The sequence below is a fragment of the Onychostoma macrolepis genome, chromosome 22, assembly GCF_012432095.1.
Source record: "Onychostoma macrolepis isolate SWU-2019 chromosome 22, ASM1243209v1, whole genome shotgun sequence".
Lineage (NCBI taxonomy): Eukaryota > Metazoa > Chordata > Actinopteri > Cypriniformes > Cyprinidae > Onychostoma > Onychostoma macrolepis.
Genome location: NC_081176.1, coordinates 30,559,057 through 30,570,392, shown reverse-complemented (window position 1 = coordinate 30,570,392; position 11,336 = coordinate 30,559,057). Strand labels below are relative to the sequence as shown.

Here is an 11,336-nt window from a genome sequence, read left to right as displayed (position 1 = left end):
ACAGTGTAGTGCAGAGAAGTTAAGTGCAGAACAGTGCAATTCACTGAGGAACAGTACCATTCAGGACAATTCAGTAAGGAACAGTGAGGTGCAGTTCAGCACAGAACAAAACAATCCAGAAAAGAAGAGCATGGTGCAGAACAGTTCAAAAGAGAAAGGCAAAGAACAGTTTAACCGTTCAGTTCAGTGCATATCAGTTAATTCGAAAACAGTTCAGAACCAAATAGAACAGTTCAGTGAAGAACAGAGTAAGCACAGAACAGTTTAGATCAGTATAGTACTGAACTTAATCATTCAGTTTAGTGCAGATCAGTTAATTCCAGAACAGTTCAGAACAGAACAGTGCAAAACAGAGAAATTCGGTAAATATTATGGTACAGAACAGTTTAGACCAGTAATGCATATTTATATTTCAGTTAAGAACAGTTCAGTATGGAACAGTTCAGTAAAAAGAGCAGTTTAGAGCAGAAAAGCACAATTCACTAAAGAACAGCACAGGTTAGGAGGAAAAAAAATCACTGAACAGTACAGTAATTCATTCAAATCAATATTCATATCATTATGTATCCATAACACATCATATGGTCACGAATGAGCAGTACGTGATCAAAAGTTCATGTTGCAAAAGACGGAATGGGAACTACAAATGACCTTTGGTCTGAGAGAAGACTATAAACAGGAGGGCATCAAATAGTTTTACAGAGCTGTCAGTGCTGCTGCAGTCGTTCAAACCATGGCCACACAACAGACCCTTCTGATTATTGGAATATTTGTTTTAGCAGGATTTGATGGATGTTTCTCCGTTATTCCTGGTAAGTGCTATTCCACAGTTCACAATTATTCTTTTTTATCTCCAAACAAATAGAATGAAACAATGTTTCTTTTCTGGAATCAATTTGAAGAGGAGGAGCAGAACCCAAACTTTTGGTATGTTAAGGGTAAAGAAGCTCTTCATACATCCCTCTCCATGAAGCCCAACCTGCACCGTGCTAAAAATCTCATTCTCTTCCTCGGAGATGGTGAGTTAAATAGAAACTAATTTGAATTTTTTTTAATTTTTGCATTGTTCTGTTTAATAATCCACTATGTATTGCACAATTTTAGCCACAAATTAGCCTTCTAGACATTTCTACATTTTGGGAATTTCTCAAAATTGATTAGCCATTGCAATAAATCTTAAATAAATAAAAATTATGAACTTCTGACAGTGTCTGAATTTTGGGTTGCAGTTCTGCAATGTAAAGGTCTATTCACATCAAGAACAATAACTATAAAGATAAATATAATGATAACTGTATTGGCATCCACACTTACAGACAATAATGTTTGTGCATGCTGCAATTATTTCGTCTGCGACTTTAAATGCTCAAGCTCTTTAAAATCAGGTGGATTCTGATTGGCTGTCAGTGTTTTCATAGTTTATCACCTGGAATAAAAATCATTCTGAGAGTGATTCAACCATTGTTTTTATTGTTAACTAAAGCTAAAACTATTAACAATTGTGTTTCATAATTGAAATTAGGCTGAAATAAAATAATTAGATTAACTAAAATTAATTGATTCATTTACACACACACACACACACACACACACACACACAAAAGAAAAATTAGAGACTGTTATAACACTGTTATAAAGCTGACACACAGTTATTATTATGCTAGTGACCAAAGTCCTAATAAACATATCACAAAATCTGATATAAATGACCGTTCTGTCATGACAACTCTCGGAGGGATTGGTATGGTAATGTACATGACAATGTTAATGTATTTGGTCTTGGTGGAATAGATCTGCTACACTCCTGCTGCTGCTGCTGCGGCAGAGCAAGTACCGAGACTACTGCCAATATATTCACAACATGCTGCTGTGAGCATGTAAGAAATACTGCTGCTGCAAATATAACATACACGAAATAACCCCCCACAAGGCAGGAGACATAGAAGGGACAATACAAGCCACAAAACACCCCCCAACAAGCAGATATATTTCCAAGACATATGTACTGCTGCTGCTCCGAAGAGCCATGTGAACCGCATGTATTACTATCTATGTGTGCCTGGGCTACCACGCTGACCGGCTTAACGGTAGTGGCCTATGACTGTGTGTGCCTGGGCTACCACGCTGACCGGCTTAACGGTAGTGGCCTATGACTGTGTGTGCCTGGGCTACCACGCCGACCGGCTTAACGCTAGTGGCCTATGGCTATGTGTGCCTGGGCTACCACGCTGACCGGCTTAACACTAGTGGCCTATGATTATGTGAGCCTTGGCTACCACGCCGACCGGCTTAACGCTAGTGGCCTATGGTTATGTGTGCCTGGGCTACCACGCCGACCGGCTTTACACTAGTGGCCTATGATTATGTGAGCCTTGGCTACCACGCCGACCGGCTTAACGCTAGTGGCCTATGGCTACGTGTGCCTGGGCTACCACGCCGACCGGCTTAACAATAGTGGCCTACGACTATGTGAGCCTTGGCTACCACGCCGACTGGCTTAACTCTAATTTGACGCGCACTATGTGTAATATTAATTAACAAAATGGATATACGTCGCAATCCGATAGATAAGGCCCCAGCACCCACCTGAGCAAATATCATAATTTTGTCATTTGATAACTGTTGTTACTTTCTCCAATTCATCAGTCCCAGCGGCAGCAAAACAGCTCGTTAATTCATGACGTACAATGATGACGGACAAAGTTAGACAATGCATGCTATTTTTACTCTCTCATGCAAATAAAAGTTGTCAGAGTTACAGTGCACAAAAACTCCTGGGTGGACTGACCTGAATAAACTGAAATAAAGCAGAATATAAATGTTCTTTCTCCGTTATCTGAACTACACAGCACAGCGAGAGCACAGGCACACGAACAACATTTCTCCGAACTACACTACCTATAATGCATTTCACTTGGGACTACAACAGGCATAGATAGTGATCTTCTCCCTCAATACTGTCATTGATATAACCACTATAATTGCATGCTTCTGACACTGCGCACAGCTGAAATCAACCACACCCATCACAATGAAACATCAAATAATGAACGTGAACTTGGGATAACGCCGATGTATATGGCCAACCCCTTTTAAAATGCATACACAAGAAAGCTTATTTAATTTAACCTGTTTCATGTCCGTTACTATTGGCGTTTCTTCAGCGATTACATATGCTCTAAACTGCGTTTTGCTCCAGCTGTATATAGATGCATTTAGGATTTAGCTGCTAATTGCATTTAGATGCTGCTAATATGCTTAATATTTCGCTCCTGCATACAATGCAAACTGCTAACATGACACTTAGTTTAAACTTGATTATGGTTGCTCATTTTTGGATTCAATTAGGCAGACCACGCAAAACACACAGTGATATGCTTTACAAGAGCATTCACTTATCTTAGACGTTGATTTCGCTGTTCTGAAGCATGCTGCGAACTGCTACAACAAGCACTAGTCATACATTTGAATGTTGAGCAGCGAGCTCATTGGCTACCGATACAGGAGAGAACCAGTCAGCTGTGCCATGTGATAATGATGTTATTAGGCAATGAGTTAGACCTATCGGACTGCACCATCCAGAGTTTCATGCCGGAACTCTGTATTTGACGTTGCATAGTTTGCCTTGTCTTTTACCCAAGATCTCACTAGGGTCACATGGTGCAATTTTACATGTAACAGTCATAAAGAATAGGGAATAAAAACTGCACAGTGGCTTTAGATTAGATAATCAGATTGTTTACTGCAAGACTGCAGTTGTACATATTTATCTAAATTATCAAAAGTTATAAAACTTATCAGTAGATAATACCAAAAGGATATTGTATTTAATACAGAAAAAAGAGTAATATTACCCTATGGACTAAGATAACCAATTAATCATAAATTACTCATAGGGTTAGTCATATGTGGAAACTGCCAGAGAATTTTTAATCATTCTTAAGATGCAAAGCCTGTTTCTGCCACTGAATAAACAATAAAAAAAAAAAAGAATTCTAACTTTTTATCTTATAATTCGGACTGTTTTTCTTGCATTTTTTGTTGTTGTTGTTGTAGAATTGCATGATATGTAAGCCAGAATTGTGAGATGTAAACTTACATTTCTGAGAAATAAAGTCGCAATTGTGAGATATTAACTCGCAATTCAGATTTTTTTTTCCTCTCAGAATTGCAAGTTTAAACCTCGCAATTGTGACTTTCTGAAACACAACTGTGAGCTGTGAGATATAAACTCACAATTGTAAGAAAGTCTTTTGCCCTCAGAATTGGACTTTGTAACTCGCAATTTGTGAGTTTATATCTCACAATTCTGAGAATAGAAGTCAGAATTGCAAGAAAAAAAGTCAAGAATTGTGACATATAGTCTCGAAAATGTCAACTCAATTGTGAGTTTATATCTTGCAATTCAGACTTTGTTTCTTGCAACTGGGAGTTTATCATGAAAAACATCTGAATTGCGAGATGTAAGCTTGCAATTGTTAGTCGCAATTATGCTTTTTTTTTTTTTTTTTTCAGTGGCGGAAACATGCTTTCATAGCAAACTCAGAATTTATTTATACATTTTTAATAAATACAGTATGTCATGTGTACTTGTGTGCCTTAAAGTTGTGCAACGTGTTCTTTTTGACATACAATAAGGCATGGGAATCAGTACTGTGACCGCAGCAAGAATTATGAAGGGACAGATGGAAGGGAAGACAGGAGAGGAGAGTGTCCTAGCCATGGACACATTCCCTCATCTCGCTCTCTCCAAGGTGCAGAAAACACACTGGCTAGATTGACTCATAACAGACTCATAGATCTGAGTACTCTTAATAATACTGTGTTTGTTTTTGTGTAGACCTACAACGTCGATCAGCAGATGCCTGACAGCGCAGCAACAGCCACTGCATATCTCTGCGGTGTGAAGGCAAACTATGGGACTCTGGGTCTCAGTGCAACTGCACGCCGCAAAGACTGCAGCTCAGCTAAAGGCAATGAGGTCAAATCAATTCTGCATCAGGCAAAGATGGCAGGTAATGGCAATTTCTCATCAATGCAACTTTGCGACATTGCGACTTTATAATAATAAAGACTTTATAATAATTGCAACTTTGTTTCACACAATCTGAACCTTAAGATGTAATTTCATCTTTTTTCACATAAATGAAAATATCTCAAAACTGCAACATTATTTCTTGTAATTGAGACTTTATATATCACAATTACGACTTTATTCCAACTTTTTACTTCTCACTTCTCACAAACCTCTATTATCTCAAAATTTCAACTTTGTTTCAACGACTTTATTTCTTTACCGCACAATGTGACTTTATATCTCAATTGCGACTTATTTACCTCACAATTTCGACTTTTTTCACATCATTGTGACTTTATCACAATTACAACTTAATACCACACATTCTGAACTTTATATCTCATAAGTTCAACTTTATTTCTTATAACTGTGACTTTACATTATCTCACAATTACCACTTTATATATCAAAATTTGAACTTTATATCATAATTGCTTTATTTCAACTTTATTTAACGACTTTGAATTAGTGACTCATTTTCAAACAGTTGAACATTGCTACTTTGAACCCTTTGTACTTTCACTGATATCTTTTAATGGTTAAAGGATGAGTTGAGGCATCTGTGACAACCCTACATCGTTGAAGGCAGTATAAGTTATGTAATTTGCTTATAATAATTACCTTGGACTGGTTGTATGGTTTCCAGGGAAGTCTGTTGGCATAGTGAGCACGGCACGTGTCCAGCATGCATCACCCGCCGCCAGTTACTCCCACACCCCTGAAAGAGACTGGTACAGCGATAAAGAGCTGCCATCTGAAGCCATCACAGGTGGATGCAAGGACATCGCATATCAACTGGTCCATAATACTGATATTAATGTAAGGCCATAAACCTGTAAACCTCGCACAGCATTGAACTATAGATAATAAGTCGCTGACAACAGTCTCGCTTGTGAAATCCCTCTATTATTTTATTATAGGTTATTTTAGGTGGCGGAAGGCAGTACATGTTTCCCAAGGAAACGGTTGATCCTGAATACTCCACAGTTACAGGGAGCCGACAGGACAAAACAAACCTAGTTGATGTGTGGTTAAGAAGCAGAAATGTAAGTCAAACATCTCAAAAATGTCATGAAATTATATATATATGGAACACAAAAGATGATGTTTAGAAGAATGTCCTGGTTGCTCTTTTCCATACATTGGAATGAGGATCTCATTCATGCATGTCCATATTCAGTTTATCACAAGATTCAACCCCATGTCATGACTGACGGGACACTTTACAGGGTCTGTAATGCGTGACTCGAGCCATCCATTCCCATTCATTCCAATGGCAGATTTGGTTGGTTCACATATTGGCTAACTCCATTTGTGCTCTGTGGAAGAAAGAAAGTCTTTAGAACAACATGAGGATGAGTAAATTTTGGATGAACTACACCTAACAACAAACAACCACTTTTTTTTCTTCTTCAGAATGCCAAATATGTGTGGAATAAAAAAGATTTTGATGCCATCAATGAGGACAATACTGATTACTTGATGGGTAAGGCCACCTCCTCCATTTGAAGGGAAAACATCCACCTGTTATGCTGATCTACATCCTATAAAATTCTGTCACTGGTTTTCAACCTTTTTGACTCCAAAGCCCCCCATTGTCCACAACAATATTCAAAGGCTCCATGACTTTTCCAGTAGTTTTAATCCTTGTTAAATGTATTTACTGGAAAAGCATTAAGGAATTTTTTTTTAAATGTCTACCCAATCAAATATTTAGAGTTTGGGTAGAAAAAAATGTAAATGTATCATAAAAATGGCAATAGAATTTTACTTTTTTATTAATTTACATGACTCTTCCACATCTAGAAATCACACTTTTAAAATAAGGCTACTAGGTTCTTCAAGACTCTGGGAATCCTGGTTCTTTAAAGGAAAAAAGGTTTTTTAGATTTAGTTGCTTTAGTTCATTTTAATGCTTCTTTGTGCTTATTTTAATGAATCTTTATCAAAGATTGCTTGGGCACATTTTATAAGATACAAAAATACAATTTCTACTTTAAAGTGCCCCTATTATGGATTTTTGAAAATGACCTTTAATGCAGTGTGTAACACAGCTCTAAGAGAATGAAAACATCTTGCAAAGTTTTAAATCTGAAAGTGCAGCGTATATAAAGTTATTGTCTCTCAAAAGAAAGAGTCGACTCTGAATCATTGAAACGAGTCGTTTTTAAAACGAATCCCAAGCCGTTTCATGTTGACGTCAACATCAAACATTTGCATATTGCCCACCCACTTGTTGCACGTGCAGACCTGGGAAAAGACCAGATCTTCATTCAGCCCATCTGGTGTTTTTGTTCAAACCAATGCAAAAATCAGAAGTTTTTTGCACTGTTATAAATTTTAATCGGTTGGTTAATGAAAAGCTAACGTGCACTCTAAAAATCTAAACAATCCAAAGTATCTAGAATCATTAACAGAGCAGATAAAATACTTATAACCATTCATCATTTTGACTCATATCTCTTTTCTTAAAAGTGGTTTTAAGTCTGAAATGTGACCCTGGACCATAAGACCAGTCATAAGGGTCAATTTTATGAAATTGAGGTTTATGCATCATCACGAACGCTGAATAAATAAGCTCTCCATTGATGTATGGTTTGTTACGATAGGACAATATTTGGCGGAGATACAACTATTTGAAAATCTGGAATCTGAGGGTGCAAAAAAATCGAAATATTGAGAAAATCACCTTTAAAGTTGTCCAAATGAAGTTCTTAGCAATGCATATTACTAATCAAAAATAAAGTTTTGATAAATTTACAAAATATCTTCATGGAACATGATCTTTACTTAATATCAAGTTATTTTCGATAGTTACTTAACCACATTTATTGGTAAACTGGTAATAAAAAATTTTTTTATTACATATATTTCACATTTTAAGTCAGTTATTCTCAGTGTGGTTTGGTTTTATTGTTGTGCTCAGGGCTTTTTGAGCCAAAGGACACCAGGTACGAGCTGGAACGCGATCCTTCAATGGACCCATCGTTGACTGAGATGGTGGAAAAAGCCATCAAGATTCTTCGCAAAAACTCAACAGGATTCTACCTCTTTGTGGAAGATAAGTTGATATCATGTCTTGTTTCCATTGCGTAGGCCATAAGATGTATTGCATGTACTTATATTTGTGTGTTTTCCTTCCTGTACGTGGGAGAATAGATCACGGCCATCACGCAGGGCAGGCCAAGTACGCTTTGACGGAGGCTGTGGAATTTGACAGGGCCATTGCACGGGCGGCTGAGCTGACGAGTGAACTCGACACCTTGTCCGTGGTGACTGCTGACCATTCCCACGTGTTTTCCTTCGGTGGCTACTCTCACAGGGGCAATTCTGTGCTAGGTACGCAAACACACAATTCATCGATGAGCTGCTGAAAACCAAACTTACTTGTATGTCCACACCTTTTGAGATACTGTACATGGCTTGAAGGGATAGTTTTCCAAAAATGACAATTCTGTCATCATTTACTCAACTTTTTGGCATTTCAAACTTGTAAGACATTTAAAAAAAAAATGTCTCAGTTTATTTATTTATACAATAAAACTCAATGGGCTGCAATGTTATGTTGTTTTGAATCCCACTGACTTTCACTGTATATGGACAAAAACTGTTCTTCAAAATATCTTATTTTGTATTCTACAGAAGAAAGAAAGCCATACTGGTTTGTAACAATATTATGGAGAGTAAATGATGACAAAAAAAAAATAATAAAAAAAAAATAATAAAATGGGGTGTTGAATGAGCCATTATTTCTGCTTAGGCTCCAAAATATTTGCCCAGTAGAAATACTTTTTTTATTTCCTCAGCAAGAACAAATTTGATGGCATTATGGGATTAAGAATGACTTATTTACCTTTTTGTCTTTAGGCGTTTCTTCTTCAAAAGCTGAGGATGGCAAGAGCTTTACTAATGCACTTTACGGGAACGGTCCAGGATACCAGATTGCGAATGGAACTCGTCCTGACATGAATGCAACGATCTCAAGTAAGTTTTATGAGTTTAATTGTTATTCCCTCAGGTGCAGAAGAGCATTTTTAAGTGCATGGCACAAGCTCAATGTTTTGGCAATGCAGACACCCCATCTTGTGGTTATGCGTGTTACTGCAAGAAAATGAAACAAAACTTTTATTTTGCGTAAAAGGTATAATTCACCTATAAATAAATAAATAAAAATAAAAATTCTTTCATCAAACTCTGTCTCTCCAAACTGAACTGTTCCATACAATGAAAGTGAATGGAGACTTTAGCTGTCAAGCTACAAAAGTGTTAACTAAAACTTTAAAAAATCTGTTAACTTTTAACTGAAATAAAGCTGAACTAAAGTAAAATATAAATATTATAAGAGCAGTAAGTACTAAAATTACTAAAACTAAAATAAAATAAAAAAATCTTAATAATATAATTGACAACGTATAAAATGAAAACATAAAAGCAACAGCTATTTCAAAATATTAATAAATAATATGGTACCACACATAAATGCAATCCATATTTTGAGTATTTTTGTACTGAAATGTTGATTACTGAAACAAGAAAACTGAAGATTTGAAAGTGCATTTGAACATGAATAAGATTGACTGCTGAAGTCTTATCATATGACACCTGAAGAATTCGAATATAGCAAATTAGTTGTACTTTCACAGTGCTTTTTTAATTTTGAAAGTCCTTATATGGAAACTGTGTGAACTTTAAAACCTCATACTGTACGAGTTTTGTTATTATTATTATTTTTTTTTTTCATTTATGGCGAATTAATAAATAACTGTATAATGTAGTTTATTAATTTTTTTTTTTTTTCCAGGCAGTAATGAATATCTTCAGCAGGCTGCTGTACCTCTAGATTCAGAAACTCATGGTTCTGAGGATGTTGCTATTTTCGCCAAAGGCCCAATGGCCCACCTCTTCCACGGAGTCCAAGAGCAAAGCTACATTCCTCATGCTATGGCTTACGCTGCCTGTATTGAGCCCTACACCGACTGCCAGCTAGAAAACTATGGCGTTTGCACTCAGTTCAGCCTCGTGGTTCTGATTCTGAGCTTGCTCTCCTCACTCACCACCCTCATATAATGTGACTAAAGTGGGGTGAGGTGCACTTTACACAGTATATTTAAATTACAATACATTTGCAGGTTTTCCCCATTCAACTGCAAAATTTAGACAACTGACGGGCAAGATGCATAAGTTCTGTGTTTGCAATTAATGTTGGTTGAGATCCTCTGTGAGGACATGAATAAGTGTTGGGCAAATGTTGATTAATGTATGCCAATAAAATCTGGCAAATCCAAAAAGATTGCATTTACATTGTACTCACATTTCTTTAGTGACCCTAAAAATACTGAATAAATGGTAATGTATGTAATAAAATAACCCTCTGTGTAGATTAAAGTTATCTTTATAATATTTAGCTTCACAATGCTGAGTATTACAATATATTATAAATATATTGTGGACATTGGGAACAGTAATTTGAAACATATCAACTGTGCTATTGAGTAAAACATGTAAATCACTAAAAGTATTGTGAAATGTGATATTTTTAAAACTGTAATTAAACTATAAACCTTTTTTTGTGTGTCCGTTCTGGAAGATGAACTGCCTCATTCAGAGAAAGATTCAAACCACCTTTCACCTTCATCCATTCTGTACTTCATGGCACCTTTTAAAAAAATCTGTCGGGGAAAAAAAATCCATTAAAAAATAAATAAATACACTGTGAAAAATTTCCCTGTAAAAAAACGGTAATCTACTGGCAGCTGTGGTTGTCAGCATCATACTGCTAAATTACAGTAGTATACTGTAAATGACAAAACAGCATTTTACTGTTAATTTGAAAAACTGTAGCACACTGTATTTTTACAGCATGATGCTGGCAACCACAGCTGCCAGTAGATTACCGTTTTTTTACAGGGAAATTTTTCACAGTGTATTTATTTATTTTTTAATGGATTTTTTTTTCCCCGACAGATTTTTTTAAAAGGTGCCATGAAGTACAGGATGGATGAAGGTGAAAGGTGGTTTGAATCTTTCTCTGAATGAGGCAGTTCATCTTCCAGAACGGGAATCCCAGTGTAAATAAATAAATTTGAAAGAATATTAATAATATTATGAGTTTTGAAACTGCAAAGTACACAAGAAAGGCTATTTTTTTTTTTTTTTACCTGAGATTCAATATCCTTCCTTCACTTCCTTCCAAAAGCTTCTTTTTTTTTTTCCACCTAGATTTGAAAAATCTGTTAACTATTAACTGAAAAATATAAAA

The 11,336-nt window shown here is 36.2% G+C and overlaps 1 protein-coding gene across 1 annotated transcript; it reads left to right on the top strand.

The window, feature by feature from the left end:
• Nucleotides 1-669: 669 nt before the first annotated feature.
• Nucleotides 670-10,372, top strand: alpi.2 (alkaline phosphatase, intestinal, tandem duplicate 2). Its single transcript, XM_058760816.1, has 11 exons — nucleotides 670-812; nucleotides 903-1,019; nucleotides 4,639-4,754; nucleotides 4,841-5,015; nucleotides 5,724-5,896; nucleotides 5,998-6,123; nucleotides 6,494-6,563; nucleotides 8,004-8,138; nucleotides 8,225-8,416; nucleotides 8,945-9,061; nucleotides 9,879-10,372. Exons 1-11 carry the CDS (start codon nucleotides 734-736, stop codon nucleotides 10,142-10,144), a joined length of 1,566 nt encoding a protein of 521 aa, XP_058616799.1. The 5' UTR covers nucleotides 670-733; the 3' UTR covers nucleotides 10,145-10,372.
• Nucleotides 10,373-11,336: the final 964 nt, after the last annotated feature.

What these genes read in the sequence shown, in the direction of transcription:
- alpi.2 (XM_058760816.1), top strand. Translation starts at nt 734, where the DNA reads ATGGCCACACAACAGACCCTTCTGATTATTGGAATATTTGTTTTAGCA. An exon ending in CAATACTGATTACTTGATGG is followed by an intron (nt 6,564 to 8,003) that starts GTAAGGCCACCT and finishes TGTTGTGCTCAG; the next exon opens with GGCTTTTTGAGCCAAAGGAC. An exon ending in CATGAATGCAACGATCTCAA is followed by an intron (nt 9,062 to 9,878) that starts GTAAGTTTTATG and finishes TTTTTTTTCCAG; the next exon opens with GCAGTAATGAATATCTTCAG.